Source organism: Xenia sp. Carnegie-2017, unplaced genomic scaffold (assembly GCF_021976095.1).
Source record: "Xenia sp. Carnegie-2017 unplaced genomic scaffold, XeniaSp_v1 HiC_scaffold_20, whole genome shotgun sequence".
NCBI lineage: Eukaryota > Metazoa > Cnidaria > Anthozoa > Malacalcyonacea > Xeniidae > Xenia > Xenia sp. Carnegie-2017.
Window position 1 is genome coordinate 4,893,781 of NW_025813483.1, and position 16,903 is coordinate 4,910,683.

General features: G+C 34.9%; 3 protein-coding genes across 3 annotated transcripts; 2 read left to right on the top strand and 1 right to left on the bottom strand.

The window, feature by feature from the left end:
• The first annotated feature begins 1,904 nt into the window (after positions 1-1,904).
• LOC124441539 (zinc finger protein 862-like) lies at positions 1,905-4,240 on the top strand. The gene is made up of 2 exons (XM_046992017.1): positions 1,905-3,047; positions 3,206-4,240. The coding sequence occupies exons 1-2, from the start codon at positions 1,905-1,907 to the stop codon at positions 4,238-4,240; spliced, it is 2,178 nt and encodes a 725-aa protein (XP_046847973.1).
• A 1,112-nt stretch (positions 4,241-5,352) lies between these two features.
• Positions 5,353-6,969, top strand: LOC124442936 (putative ZDHHC-type palmitoyltransferase 8). The gene has a single exon (XM_046993454.1). It carries the CDS (start codon positions 5,490-5,492, stop codon positions 6,339-6,341), a length of 852 nt encoding a protein of 283 aa, XP_046849410.1. The 5' UTR covers positions 5,353-5,489; the 3' UTR covers positions 6,342-6,969.
• A 368-nt stretch (positions 6,970-7,337) lies between these two features.
• On the bottom strand, positions 7,338-16,404 carry LOC124441541 (biotin--protein ligase-like). The gene is made up of 10 exons (XM_046992018.1): positions 16,293-16,404; positions 15,403-15,535; positions 13,718-13,973; positions 11,253-11,374; positions 10,655-10,710; positions 10,311-10,471; positions 8,750-8,864; positions 8,511-8,524; positions 7,973-8,142; positions 7,338-7,524 (listed from the first exon to the last, which is right to left on the bottom strand). The coding sequence occupies exons 1-10, from the start codon at positions 16,402-16,404 to the stop codon at positions 7,350-7,352; spliced, it is 1,314 nt and encodes a 437-aa protein (XP_046847974.1). The 3' UTR covers positions 7,338-7,349.
• Between the last annotated feature and the right edge of the window lie 499 nt (positions 16,405-16,903).

Genomic DNA, 16,903 nt, shown 5'->3' on the forward strand with positions numbered 1-16,903 from the left:
TGTTAAAATGAAGGAAGGTCAGAATGAGCTCAATAGCAATACGATCAAAATCATTCTTTCCACCAAACATAAAGCAATGCTACATGAAGACCAACATACCAAGGTTGATGGAAGATTGATATTTGAAGGGTAACTCATTTTCAAATATGAATAACTCACAGAAAACAATGTGTTTCATTGCAACATATATAAATTTGAAAATCATGCATATATGAATATGAGCACCCCCCCCCTCCCCCAGAGTAAAGATTTTGGCCTTTTAAAGGACATACCTACGTACCTAAGTAGAAGACTTATGAACTATATCGAAGACCAATAAGGAACTTTTGCAATTTTGTCCAGATTAACTATGAACTACTTACATATAACCAATTGACTAACAGTAATTGATACATGACTAATTTCAATCCAGGGGAAAGAGATGTAAAAATGAACTAAAGCCTTTACCTTTTGATCAACCAATAACAGGGCAGGGGTAAATGAGCACTCAGGGAAATCTTGACACATCATTCTAAGATTACATAACAGCATTTTCATTAATTCTTCAATGTTGTTGTCTGTAGTTCCAGCCAGTGCAATACTAGAGATCAGTTCATTTACTGTTGATAACATCAATATGCCTTTTCCATGAGATTCCTGGATTATAACAGGTAGGGATGTTTTTGAGGTGACAGCCAACACTTCCAAGTCTTTGCAAGGTTTGACTAAATTAATGAAATAAGACTTTATTTTTTTTGCAAATCACAAGTTGATTTTGGATTAACATAACTAGCAGCTGACCACATTAATTTGATTGCATTATTTTGATTATGTGTCACAAGCTACATATTTTGTAAAATGCATGGTTTGAACCCGAGAGTATAATTATATGTTTTTAGATGTAGATCGTCTAGCATATTACAATCCTGAGAAGGACTGTTGATGTTGACTATGACAGACCTTTCGACAACCTTAGCGGTAGTCATCTTTAGAGTCATCATACATATTTTGCACAATTTAAGTTGTGTTATTCAAAATTGAAATTGTGTTCACTAGCTGCTATAACTATATACTTCTAGAGAAATGAATGTTCAAAATATTACATTGTACAATTTAAACTAGATGCTACTGGTTTCATGCAACTTATTTCAATTGACACAATTTATGATGAGGATCACAATGTTTAGCACAACTTCCTTCACAATTGCATTGTATGACAAGTGCCATAAATACCCCCTTGTGTTCATTGTGGCACCTACCTTTGACGTAGGTATTTACACAGGGTGCGAATTAACGGTGTGCAATGTGCAATTTGCACATCGTTTTGTCTAAAATGAAAATAATTGCACATCACTTTTTCAAACGATGTGCAAAAAAATTTTTCATTAATTACTATCACATATATTGAAAAAAAAATTTTTAAAATCTTAGGCCAAGTAATTGGCCATGTTGAAACAATGTCATCAAATTCAAAAACGTCGTCACTTTGAGACTGGAAAGTCTGTCAACAGTCGACATACTGGTCGACATACATTTTTCTTCTGACCATATACGGATTTAATACATATATAAATGTTAATTTTTGCATTGCGTTGTTTTGTAGTTTGTACATCATTTCTTTTTTTGGCATCATAGCTATTTTGAGTGTTTTCGATAAAATCAGGAGACATTTTCTTTCTGATTCCTAAAAAAACCTTTATAATTTTCAAATTTGAAAAATAAGCCAAAAAGATTTTTGGGAGCGAAACGTTCGAAAAAAAACCAAACTGGCAACCTTGATTAACCGTCCTTTTTGCTTTTACGCATTGTTTGTAATATGACAATAATATTTTTTGTTATAAATAAACATCAATAGAACATATTAGATAATCAGAAGACAAAAGTAGGTGCATGTTTCTCTTCTCGCTTTTGTTTTTCTTGCCATGATGGCTTCTTCGTCGAAAGGTTGTACTAGCAAAATTAACACAGTAATAAAATGGATAGAAACATTAAATGCCGACTGGCTTGAATACGAGAATGATGGCCAAGTGGTGAATTCACTGCGCTGTAAAGTTTGTACAAACAAAGAAGACAGAATAACAAGCGCAAAAAATTTCTCTCGCACATTCATAACAGGATCAGCTGTTGTAAAGAAAAACACATTGGTAAATCATATGAATTCTGATCAACATAAGATAGCAGTTAAGCTAAATTTGAAAGAAACGTTGAATGAGAAATATGTTGAAGAATACTTAAACGAAACTCCCATTGGGCAAGGACTCAACAAAATGGCAGTTGCTGATCGCGAAAGGATGGAATATCTCTTTAATGCCACTTACAATGTGTGTAAAGAAGAGTTGCCTTTCAAAAAGTATATCCCCATTTGCGAGCTCCTGGAGAAGTGCGGCGTTGATCTAGGTAAATGGTATCGAACAGACCGATCAGCCGCTGAGTTGTCAGATCACATTTCTGGGGTCATGAAAGGAAATCTTAATGAAGATTTAAAGGATGCTAGATATTTGTCAGTTTTATGCGATGGCAGCACCGATACCAGTGTAAAATCACAAGAATTATTTTACGTGTTATATGTGAATAAGAACGGTCGTAGTACTTGCAAATTGATGTCGGTTGAAACAGTTGAAAACGAAGATGCTGCAGGGCTGAAGGAAGCTATGAACGAAGCTTTTGCCCGTTTTGGCATTACAAACTTTGAATCGAAACTAGCTGCAACTGGTCTAGATGGGGCAAGTGTTAATATGGGGAGAAATACTGGTTTAGCAGCTCGTCTAAAAGAAGTCGCTCCTTGGCTCACTGTAGTCCACTGCTTCAATCACCGTCTAGAATTAGCTGCTGCCAACGCATTCAATGCTACGTTTTTTGCACAAGTAGATGAAATATTGCGTCAACTGTTTTCTCTGTACCAGAAGTCACCCAAGAAACTGAGAGAGCTGAAAAAACTAGCTGAAGTGTATGGAGAAACTGTCTATAAGCCCATCAAAGCAAATGGGACAAGGTGGATAGATCACAAAGTGCGCGCCACGAAGGTTTTCCTGGAGAACTACGGCATGTATATGCAGCATCTTGAGCAGGTAAAAATGGCTAATTTTCCAACTTTTGCTGTTTTCCATCAAATTTGCATCGCCTCCTTAAATTTTCTAGAATAATGTTTGCCTGTAATAACAGTAATAAGCATTTTTAATAAATTATTTAATGTCATGTAATATGTTACTTTTTGTTTCTTATGTAGGCAGCAACTACTTCACCTGATGCCCAAAAGCAGAAGATAAATGGCTTCCTAGCTAAATGGAAAGACGCTCGTTTCCCAATGTATGCTTCTATCTTTGTGGACATTATTGGTCCTTTGCGTGTTTTGTCTCTTGGACTACAAACTGACGACAATGATCCAGTTAAAGCTTTAAGGAGAATCAAGGAATTTGACTGGACTATGGTCAAGCCTCAAGCTAGTACATTTGGCAATGCTACTTTCGATAAATTTAGGAAGGATTGCAAACCTACTAGCGACGACAAGAACCAGATTTCGTATCAAGATGTTGTGCTCACAAATTATCCCCGTGCACTAAATGGAGCTGCGGGACAACGACAAGAGTGGATAGATGCGATTATCCTCTGTTTGGGCAATCGCTTTAGTGATCTTCAAGAGACACCAGTTTACAAACACCTTTGTCCAATTATAGACACCCAGTCCTGGCCAGGTGAGGAAGTTAATTTGGTGAGCTATGGAGACGAATCGGTTACGCTACTTGTCGACCACTTCATTCAGCTTTTGAAGCATAACGGATGCGATGTGTGGCACGATACGATGCTGACAGAATGGAGTGGGCTTAAGTTGTTGATTTCAGAGACGTATGGCAGAGCTATACCATACTTAGATGTTTGGGCTGCCATTCTCTCTTCACCAGTTAGTAAAGAAAAGTTTTCAAACGTTCTTAACATTGTGGAACTGTTATTAATCACGCCCATCTCTAATGCTGTGGTTGAGCGAATGTTCTCAACAATGGCCAGAATGAAGCCACAGCTACGTAACAGAATGCCAAGAGAAAGATTGGACAGTCTGTTACGAATTAGTGAGGAGGGTCCATCAGTGGAAGATTATGATCCAGCTCCCGCAATAGAGCGGTGGTATGAACAAAAGAAACGAAGGATAGGATATGGAGGCCACGCTTACCCAGAGAAGCGAAAGAAGAAAGTCAATACGTTAGACGCATCAAGCAGCAGCAAACATGCTTATTTTTCGGACCAAGACTCGTCAGAAAGTGACTAATCGTGTACTATAACATGATAACTTGTAAATATGTATACGTTGATAAAATGTTATAAAAATGTTACGTTCTAAAAATATTAATTTAGTATGTAGTACAGTATAATAATTAATTTAATATCATTTGATTATGCCTCTGGAGAAAAATTTTTGTCGAAAAAATTTGCACATCGTTTTTTCTCAACTAATTCGCACCCTGTATTTACATCAGCCACAATGCTGCATCGTTTCCTGCTCATTTTCTCAGTAAAACATATTTCATCATCAAGAGTAGGAAGTTGGCCCAAGTTGATGTTATCACTTAATGAAATGTTACTAGAAAACACCAACAGCTTTCCCTCTTAGCGAAAGAACTTTTCAAACGACTTTTTGTGAGATTCTTCAAGGTTTATAGATAAATCTGAAGCGGCTATCAACAGTTCAGTGTTTTCTTGCCAAGGTTCTCGCAAGTATGACTCATCTTTGAGCTGATATAAAACATATTTATCCCGACTTAACCATCGCCCGAAGAAATTCTTGAAATTTTGAAACGCTGCTGAAGAGTTCATGCCTTTCCCAGTGTAAATAAGCACATTAGGAGGTCTTGTTGACATTTTAAGCACAACATTTTTGGCCGTTGATGCTTGTAGAATGCCAAGTCGTAAACTATTAACAATATGAGTTGCGTACGGTAAAAGAAACATGATTTTTTTACAGTTTCGATCATTTCTTTTACAAAGTAAATGTTATGTTGTGTTTTGGTTATATTGTCAGTTTTTGCACCAAAAAAGAGGCAACTTCATGTAGTACTAGGTATAATGATACACATTCTTCCAGTGGAATTTAAAATTGTGTTTTCGAAGAAAAATTCTCATTTATTTCTGTAATTTGTAAACATAAAGAAGACAATAATTAGTCAAAGACACATGAATGCGTGAATGAAATACATAGAAACACACCCTCACAATTTTTCTTGCTTTTCCCGGAGCTCACGTTCAAATCAGGTCACTCAAGTTCTTGATTTTATAAAACGAGGTCCCTCTCTACTGACTTGTCAAGACCAATGAATTATTTAAGTAAGTTATGTGAAATATTTGGTTGCTTCTTACTGACAAGCAGAAGAAAATTTGTGTTTTCACTGAAGACACAAAGTGTTTGTCATATTAAAACACATTATTAGTCACTGAACTGTTTACACACAGCTGGACTATCCTTTTGTTTACTACACATCGATATTGATTGATCAAGTAGAAAGCTGAACTTCTGTCAAAAAATGGCAATTGTTATGTTGTTAGCTGGCGGAGTGGGTATAATTCAATTTTCCTTTATTATCAGCACAATCCAGAAAGCTTTTCCAGGTCTAGCAAAGTACAAAGCTTTTCGACAAACCATCCGATTCATTCTTGTCAGTCCCATTATCCTAATGGTCCTATCAGCTACTGGGCTATTTTTCCTAATATTTCTGTCAGATAATGTTGACAAACCGTACACATCTAGAGAGAGGATTATTTTAATCGCTACAGCTTGCTATCTCTGGTTAAATGCCACGTTCAATTATTTTGCGGCGATTCTGAAGTCTCCTGGATATCTGTTAATGGCGTCTGAAACGGAGGAAAACGGTTTCAAAATGGACGAAGGTAGTGTCCTTTGTTGTAAATGCGATCGAATGAAATCAATTGACACCCACCACTGTACCACGTGCGGAACATGCGTTACCATGATGTGTCATCACTGTCCATTTACAAGCAACTGTGTTGGCCTAAACAATTATTCATATTTTTCGCTATTTATCTGTTATAGTAACATTGGTTTACTATTTGCAATGTACATGACATATGAACCATTTTACCAATGCACGGTACCTACAAGTGATCACTTGGGCACCCTGTCATGGTACCATAATGGTATTTGCAAAAAGCTTGGTGACTTTGCCATCTTGTTTATTCCTTTCGTATTCATGGCAATGTTTTGTGGTTCAATGCTCCTGTTACAGTCTTTGCTTCTGGCAACCAATTGCTCAACTATTGAACTTCTCACCAAAATGCAGAGATCTCAAAATCCCACAGATATCATTCAATTCATCGTTAAGCAAATTTGTAAAAGCAAAAGAAGTCAATTGAGGTGATGTTTTGGCATTCACATAAACATTGGTGACAGTTCCTCGTTCCAGCATTTAGTGTACCCATACAACAGAAGGAAAGACTAAATCTTGTTGTTTGATCACCAGTCCATTTAAGAATGATTGTGTACTTTAATTCACATTTTTAATAGAGTACAACATAGAGCAGGGATGTGAGAGCTCAATACTTGGAGGATGTGGTCAATAATCATACACTTCCATATTATGGTCCTTTGACATGCATTGTTTCCTACAGATTATAACATGCATACATGAATATAGGCCCGAGACAATTATTGAGCTCGCTACATACATGTTGTGGAAATTTAGCATTCACAAGTTGTAATACAAAGTAGTTATGTTGTAATGAGTGAGGTTTATGCTAAGTTAACACAGCTTTTGTGCTCATGTTATTGATATTTACTGACAGTCAGTAGAAAGTATTTATAAAGCTTTTATTTATAAAATGTAATTTCAATGTGTACAATACGTAGATATTAAATGTACTATAGAATGAAGTATTAATTTATGAAATAGAGATTCACCAAACATTAATAAAACATCATTATACATGTATAGACAATATCAAACTTAATGGTATTTAAATGATTAGTTCAATAACAAAGACAGAGGTAAAATAAATTATGTCAAATTATATTAAATTCAAACCAGTATTGTATTTGTAACTTATGGGTGTTTCCTCATATTGTTAAGGTGTTTGAATGGCCAAGAAGAAAACATTTTTCGCACTTTTCTCCGCCAAAGTAGCATGCATTGAAACTTTGAAACTACTTTGTGTGATGTGTGAATTTGACTATAAGAATATAACACCCCCCTGCCATTCTCCATCTGCCACTCACCTCCATGAATGCCTCCATGTCACTCCCCCCTGTCATCACCTTCAAGATTTGAGAAATTGAAAATAGCACCCCCCCCTGCCACTCACCTTCAAGTCACTCCCCCTGTCATCACCAACAATTATACTGGTTAAACACCTTATTTGAATAATTTGAATTATTTTCTTGTTTTAACTGTTATTAAGTTTTTCATCATATCAAAACTATTACCATCAGGTTGAAGTGTTTTAACTTCATTCAAGTCATTAACTACACAGAGAAAACCCATGTCATCCAAACCTTTGATTGTAACTATTTCACCATCTTCATTATCCAGTTTTACTTTTGACTCACTAAAGTGGAATGAAAAAGCAAATTAGTTACGTAATCACGACCTCGTTACTTCTTCGTGATGTACCCTCTGATTAAAGATAGATTGATTCAAATTTTAAAGAGCAAAGCGACTAAACGATTGTCTTTTCACTAAACCCATTCTCTACATCAATCAGTAGCGTAGTCTGCCAGTAGTGAAGTCGTACTTTGTAAATTATTGTACCTTATCATTAATCATTTCTTCAGTTGTTCATACAATCAGTGAAACTACGTAACAATTTTTCCATAACTGGAGTTAAAGGTTCGGTTTACTACGCTACTGTTGTTGATGCTGAGAGGGGGTCATAAAAAATTGGAGAATCGTTTTGGTGAGAGACCGCAATTTTTGTAGCTTAGCTCGGCAAAAAAATTTTTCATTCTTTACAATGTTCAGCTGTTTTTTGTCGTCGAAGAAAATCATAAACTGACCTGTGTAACCAGCGTGAGTAGTATTTTTGAAGAAACATTTCGGGTCCATTGAGCTGAAAGTCTTCGACAAGTTCTTCCATTTTGTTAAGAATTCTAGCAAGAAGCTCTTCTTTGCTTATTTTTTTCAATAACTTGTGTTGCTCGATGATTTCGTTAATACAAGTCGTTGGCTGATGGTGTTAACATTTATTCCAATCCATAAAATTAAAAAATTTGAAAAGATTAAATGGTTGGGGGTGCAGGCAACTGTTCAATAGCCAGCAAACAAGTTTTGTGGTGCCAAGTAAATTATTTTGATGTTCACTCAATGTAAAAATAATAGATTTCTAAATAATGCAAATGATCTCATATTTACAACTGTTTAGACCATTAAAGGTTTTTAAGAGTTTTGGAAAGAACTGTGAATAAAAAACGTCCCTAGCATTGTAAAATCAAAACACTTTTTTAGAGAACACTGAAATATCATCATTTTCTTCCATGATTCGCCTGCAGTCATAACTTGTTCAAACCGATGTCATGCTTTGAATTCTACGCTCACTCTCAGTTTAGAAACTGCTGATGAGACAAAACTCATAAAAATGTTGCAAAATGTAATCATTTTGAACATGACATAAAACAACATGTGTTAAACGTACAGAATGAAAGACGAAACCTTTTAAACTTTAAAGTCACATTTAAGACAGGAGTTTTCTTTTATTTGAGACAAGAATATATTGTGTGTTATATATCCACTTTAACATGGGACACACAAAAAAAACTACAATAAAGTTCAAATACCTATAACAGCCCAAAGACATCTTCCTTGAATAATAGAGTTGACCAGAACACCACCAATTTTTGTCTTATTTCCAAAATAGATGTCATTGGGCCATTTGATTCGGAGATTTAAATCCTAAGAACACGATTGAAAGTATGATGCTGTCTTTAGTTCCTTATGGACAAGTTTCATATATTTGAAAGTATAATGCTGTCTTTAGTTCCTTATGGACAAATTTCATATATTTGAAAGTATGATGCTGTCTTTAGTTCCTTATGGACAAGTCTCATATATTTGAAAGTATGATGCTGTCTTTAGTTCATTATGGACAAGTTTCATATATTTGAAAGTATGATGCTGTCGTTAGTTCCTTATGGACAAGTTTCATATATTTGAAAGCATGATGCTGTCTTTAGATCATTATGGACAAGTTTCATATACTTGAAAGTATGATGCTGTCGTTAGTTCCTTATGGACAAGTTTCATATATTTGAAAGTATGATGCTGTCTTTAGTTCCTTATGGACAAGTTTCATATATTTGAAAGTATGATGCTGTCTTTAGTTCCATATGGACAAGTTTCATATATTTGAAAGTATAATGCTGTCTTTAGTTCCTCATGGACAAAATTCATATATTTTAAAGTATGATGCTGTCGTTAGTTCCTTATGGACAAGTTTCATATATTTGAAAGTATGATGCTGTCTTTAGTTCCTCATGGACAAAATTCATATATTTTAAAGTATGATGCTGTCGTTAGTTCCTTATGGACAAGTTTCATATATTTGAAAGTATGATGCTGTCTTTAGTTCATTATGGACAAGTTTCATATATTTGAAAGTATGATGCTGTCTTTAGTTCATTATGGACAAGTTTCATATATTTAAAAGTATGATGCCGTCTTTAGTTCCTTATGGACAAGTTTCATATATTTGAAAGTATGATGCTGTCTTTAGTTCGTTATGGACAGGTTGCATATATTTGTGCTGGGTACACCTATATTTCAGTAATAAATCTTCCTTTATCAAACTTAAATCCCTGAAATTGAATATTCCAGTCAGGTCTCTTTGTCGAGAATGATTTGATACCGAAACTTTAGTCCTTATACGTATGCTCCAGTCTAGTATCTTCATCAGGAGTATCTTGTTGTTGAAACTCGACTCTTCAAATACTCCAGTTTAGTATCTTCATCAGGAGTATCTTGCTGCTGAAACTCGACTCTTCAAATACTCCAGTTTAGTATCTTCATCAGGAGTATCTTGTTGTTGAAACTCAACTCTTCAAATACTCCAGTTTAGTATCTTCATCAGGAGTATCTTGTTGTTGAAGCTCGACTCTTCTAATACTCCAGTCTAGTATCTTCATCAGGAGTATCTTGTTGTTGAAACTCGACTCTTTAAATACTCCAGTTTAGTATCCTCATTAGGAATGATCTAATGCTGAAACTTGAATTCGTATTTCGCTACTCGTCTTCTTTAGGGAAAGTATTGATGTTGAGTTCTTAATTCAAATCCTCTCGCAGATCCTTATTTCCATGCATTTAGTTCAAACATAACAGATAAAAAACGCAAAAATAAATCACCTGATATCCAGATATGTCCCTCACAGCATCAACAATGGCTAGGGCTGCGATATGTTGTACAAATGGAAGACGTTGACCAAGATTAGAATTAAGTTCAATTTCCAAAGGAAATGAAAATGAAACACAACCATCCGGAGATAGCCAAGCATTTCCTCCACGACCTACAGAAAAACATCATTCCAACTATACTTAAACATTTATTCCTTAAAGAACTGCAATAATTGGTGGATGGTTTTTGGGAGATACAAAAAAATGTAAGACAAAGGAAACTAATCAGATGTTGGAATTGTACTAAAAAGAAAATATCAAAAACATATTACAACCTTTTCCAACTGTCTAATGAATTGCAATAACAACAACACCAAGACCACCAGGTGATTCTTTCAGAAATCTCAGAATTCTGAAATAAATTTATGCAAGTACGTTATTGTACGTATATTTTGAACTTAATTTATTTCGAAAATAACCGAAAACGAGCTTCCAAAACAGACAACGTAGGGCCTTTGTGAAAAACATTGTGCTTTCTTTTGGCTTATGAAACGTTCAAAAGAATTTCCATTCTTTTTCGATGCGTATTGGTGTATGTATGTACATTTGATCATCCACAGTTCTTCTTGTTGTAGAAAGTCTCGTAAAAAGATTTTTATGGTATTTGTCCAGGAAAAAAATAATCACTACAGTTGTACGAGATAAAATATCTTCAAACACGAAGGAAGAAACGAAGTCATTGTATCCTTTTTAATAAGTACAACGAAGTTTCTTTTCTGGGAAAAAATCTTTTTGCTGGGAAAATGGTTAAATAAAAAAACATGTAATATTTTTAGAAAGATATCATGTTAAAACTATGTATGATATGAACATTCTCACAATCTAACTGCAGTATCAAAGGGAAAACTCAGACTGGAGCAATACTAAGACCACGAATTTAGCTTGTTGCCTTACCCATTCACGATGGTTTGTGTGGATGTGATGACGTCAGTATAGATCATCACGTGACCCAAATGTTTTGTTTTCAATAATTCTTTGTATTGAGAAAATTTCGCAGTACTGTAACGTTCAGGGAATGGGTTTTGTTATAACTGGAAAATTGTCAACAGTAGCAATGGCATCTTGGTCATCCGTGAATAAAACAGTCATACCGTTACCATGGAAACAATTATCAGTTCTAAGGTCTTGTATACAATGCAGAAAGAGGTCTTTGTTCTATGTGTTAAAATGAAGGAAGGTCAGAATGAGCTCAATAGCAATACGATCAAAATCATTCTTTCCACCAAGCATAAAGCAATGCTACATGAAGACCTACATACCAAGGTTGATGGAAGATTGATATTTGAATGGTAACTTTGTTTTGAAATAGACATGTTTCGACATCTCATGATGCCATCTTCAGTATGAGTGAAATAATAAGTGATAAAGGGTTTATATAAAAGTAATATGATACATAAATTACAACAATAAAAAGGAAATAAAATAAATTAATGGGGAGCGTCCGAGCGTATTATAAACTACATATTGTATTGAATTTAAAAACTTGAACATTAAGGTCAGGGTTAGTTTTGTTAATTTGGAGTGCTTCTTTGATTTTAAGGGTGAATGAGGTATCGGCAGTGTCGATGATTTTGATACAAGAGGGTGAATAGTTGGTTTTACATGAGTGACATTTAAGAAGGTGTTGGTAGATATCAATATTGTCTGATGATGTCTTGAGAGTCAAGACGAAACGTTCCACTTTTAAATAAATATTTCTTTCTATGTATTAAATGCCTCTTTTAAGAGTTGTTATTTTGGAATTTTCATTTTTGTTGGTCGTGATCGTCGTGTTAGGAGTTTTGGTGTCTACTTTGAGGTTGTTGCTTTGTTTGTTGTCGAGATATCGTTTTACGGTTCTGATAATAAAGTGTACTGGGAAAGAGTTTCGTAAAAGAGTGGATGGGATGTTTCGTTGAAAGCCATTGTTCGTATTGTTAAGTTTGTATGCTCTGTTGATTAGTGTGCGTATAAGTCCGGTTTTGTATGAAAGCGGTGTGAAAATAGTTCGTCAGAAGTCCTGTGTATGTTGGTTTGTGATATGTAGATGTTGTACAGCTGTCATGGGATTTTGTAAGTAAAATGTCAAGAAATGGCATTTTACTCAAATTGTTGTTCAGTTTCAAATGAAAATGTAATGTTTGGGTGCTGTGTGTCAATGTAATTATAAAACATCATGGCCTCAGTTTCGTTAGTAAAAACACAAAAAATGTCGTCAACGTATCTGCGGTAAAAGAGTGGTTTAGTGTCGTTGTAGTTTAGCCAGTATCGTTCATGTGAGCCCATGAAAATGTTAGCAAGTATGGGTGCTAAGAGAGAGCCCATAGCAACACCGTCCGTCTGGTCATAAAATTGTCCATTAAATAAAATGCGTCTGTGCTGTTGCTATTAAAAACAGTTGTGTGAGGTCTGTCCTGTTTATACTGAACCTGGGGTTGTAAGTGGTATGTTAGTAAATGGGCTTTCAACGTCGTAGGAGATGAAGAATTTGTGACAAGAAGTTGATGAGTTGAAAGATGAAAAGTCGTCGAGGAAAGTGAAAGAATCTTTAGTGGAGTGGTCATCTGGTATGAGTGGTGTTAGTAGAGAACTAAGATACTTAGCTAAATTGTAGTTGTATGAGTTAATTGATCAAACTATCGATCATAGTGGAGGCGATTGTTCTGGTTCTCGTTTCTTGTGAAGTTTCGGTAAGCCATAGAAGCGTGAGGGTTGAGAACCTCTGGGAAAGATTCCATTATAAACTTTGTTGTTAATCGAGTCTTTCGTTAGAAGCTTCCTTAACAGTCGTTGTAGTTTGGCTTCACGTTCAAGTTTTTAAATTCAATACAATATTTAGTTTATAATACGCTCGGACGCTCCCCATTAATTTATCTTATTTCCTTTTATTGTAGTAATTTTTGTACCATATTACTTTTCTATAAACCTTGTATCACTTATTATTTCACTCATACTGAAGATGGCATCATGAGATGTCGAAACATGTCTACATGTCTATTTTAAAAAAACTTGTCGTGTATATTAAATGCGCATTAGCAATAGTGCTTTTACGAAATTATGAAGGGTAACTCATATTCAAATATGAATAATTCACAGAAAACAATGTGTTTCATTGCAACATATATAAATTTGAATATCATGCATATATGAATATGAGCCCCCCCCTCCCCCCAGAGTAATGATTTTGATCTTCTAAAGGCCATACCTACGTACCTATGTAGAAGACTTATGGACTATCTTGAAGACCAATAAGGTACTTTTTCTATTTTGTCCAGATTAACTATGAACTACTTACATATAACCAATTGATTAACAGAAATTGGTACATGAGTAATTTCAATCCAGGGGAAAGAGATGTAAAAATGGAGTTGAGCCTTTACCTGTTGATCAACCAATAACATTGCAGGGGTAAGTGAACACTCAGGGACATCTTCACACATCATTCCAAGATTGCATAACAGCATTTTCATTAATATTTCAATACTGCTGTCAGTATTTCCATCCAGTGCAATACTAGAGATCAGTTCAGTTACTGTGGATAACATCAATATGCCTTTACCATGAGATTCCTGGATGATAACAGGTAGGGATGTTTTTGATGTGACAGCCAACACTTCCAAGTCGTTGCAAGGTTGACTAAATTATTGAAATAAGACTATGTTTTTTTTTGCAAATCACCATTTGATTCTGGATTAACATAACTAGCAGCTGACCACATTAATTTGATTGCTTTATTTTTGATTATGTGTCACAAGCTACATATTTTGTAAAATGCATGGTTTGAACACGAGAGTATAATTATATGTTTGTAGATGTAGATCGTCTAGCATATTATAATCCTGAGAAGGACTGTTGATGTTGACTGTGACAGACCTTTCGACAACCTTTGCGGTAGTCATCTTTAGAGTCATTGTTACATATTTTGCACAATCTAAGTTGTGTTATTCAAAATTGAAATTGTGTTCACTAGCTGCTATAACTATATACTTCTAGAGAAATGAATGTTAAAATTTTACATTGTACAACTCAAACTAGATGCTACTGGTTTCATGCAACTTATCTTAGTTGACACAATTTATGACGAGGATCCCCAATATAGGAGGGGTGGCAGTCGCCTACACCATACAACATACATGTTACTCGAGGTCGATACTGTATGTGTCGCACATAAACCAATCACAACGTTATGACAAGTACTAACAAACATAAAAGACAAAGAACAACCCAACAAATGACAATGTGCAGTTTACAAAATAAACTGCTCCGACTGCCATGCTTCCTATATAGGGGAAACTGGCGTGAACTTAAACATAAGACTTACTGAACACAAACGAGCAACTAAGAAACAAGACAAAATATTCACATTGCCAAGCATCACCAAATCACAAAACACAAAATTGACTGGGACTCAGCAAAATGCATTATTTACAGTACTGACTATAGACAACGGCTTACATTAGAAAGTTGGTATACCAACTTGGAACAAACCCCCCTGAACAGATCACAGGAATTACTGGAACCTTACAAACGACTTATTCACAATACAAACAAACAATCAACTAAAAACATTACACTTCACACTAATTAACAATGACAATACACAATAGACACCCACACATTACAACTAAAAACATCACACCTAAATCACACCTAAATCACACATCACAACTAAAAACATTTCACTTCACACTAATTCACAATGACAATACACATTTCATGTACACACAATACAATGACGTAAGAACCAGATAACAAATACGGCCAACCTGACGCTAACTCTTCATTTGACACTGAAGATGACTACCGCTAAGGTTGTCAAAACGTCAGTCAACAACAACAAAAACAGTCCTTCTTAGGACTATACCAACTTGGACAATCTAGATTTACAAACATAGAACTAATACAATTACATAAAATTGAGTTATTTCGATATATGTTAAACGGTGCCAGATATAAACAACAAATTAAGAACACAATGGCTATTTGTGCTCAAGTAGTTTGCCAATTACATTTGCTATTCATACTGGAATACTGAAATCTTACTTTTTATACAGGTTGGGCTTACGGAACTTCAACATAACGATCCACCATATCCGTTCCCACCATATTAAATTTTGCAAAATGTGGTAAATTGCTCCACCTGCTTAAAATTGCTCTGTTTTCTTCACCCATTTGATTTGGTCCATCTGCTTCATCTTCTGGAAGTTTGGAAGTTGGTTCAGACAATAAATCTTTGTCCCCATGGAAAAGATTGTGATAAAAAAATTGCAAGATACGAACGTGAAATGCCAATCTAAAACCCAGAAACATGAGCAGTCCTCCTTCAAATTTTTTGATTCTTCAGGAAAGGCAAATTTGAGGATAGGTGCAACTTGCTCCAAAGTATCCAGCAATACAGTTGCAAATTTGAATAATGCCTCCACAAAGAACGTTGAAAGTGCAAGCCAATAGAATAAAACCACATTCTATAAAAATCAAACAACAAAAAGTATTATTTATTGTTTTGTATAAATGTTATGAGCCATACACAAACACATCATAAGCCTTTTATTTCGAATACTCAAACATTTATCATCATATACAACTACAAACCCCCTTCACCCAATCTGAAAAGTTTAAATGTTCTTCTTAACAAGATATTCTATTCAAGCAGTGAACTTATTGATGTGCTGGTGCAAAACTCAAATTTATAATTCAACAGTGCACACAAGAAATAGAAAAATCACCTTATAATAAAATCATGAAAGTTAAAATTATTCAAAAACACAAACAAATAAAAGGAGCTTTAACATTAATAAATACGTAATAAGCCAATACCGGTATAACAATTCTCATTACTCATTGAGTTAGGTAGCCACAAATACAAATGCTGCTATTATGAAATGGTATTAAGAAAATAAAATTTGCAGTTAGTCCAACACACATAAAACACATAATGATAAATTATGCCCATACCAATAGCATTGTTTAGTCTAGACTTCATAAGCAATGATTTAAAAGTTTTACCATTTTTTCCTCTGCTTTTCAATCTCCTATCCTCATCAAACATCTTTCTGAGTTTACCCATTTTCGACCTCACCGTCTTAACACCATCGACATGTTTATCTTTACGGCAGTTTCCTTCATTAGGCAAATTTTTTTAATTTTTCTCGCTTTTAACGGAGCGCACGTTCAAATCATCGCTACTGTCACTATCCAGTATGCATATCCATAGCTTTCCTATGATCGATGTTCAGGCGTAGTTTCAAGACATGGGTTTAAGGCATGTAACAGGTTTCAATATGTTTAGGATTCATCATGATTTCAACTGCTTTAGAGTAGATCGCCATGTCGAGAACGACATCCGTTTCATTTAAACCAAGTTTTTGTGCTTTAAGTTTCGATTGAGTTAGCAGCTCTAAAACAGTATCATGAGAAGTCGGAGATTGTTTGATAGATGGCAGGTATCCAATTTTGTCATAATTATTGCTGTCATTCTCACACACCATAAAGTTAAATCCTGTCCAATTAGGTGTTTTCTGTTCGAAATTCTTCTTACTTGCTTGACTTCAAGCAATGACCCATAT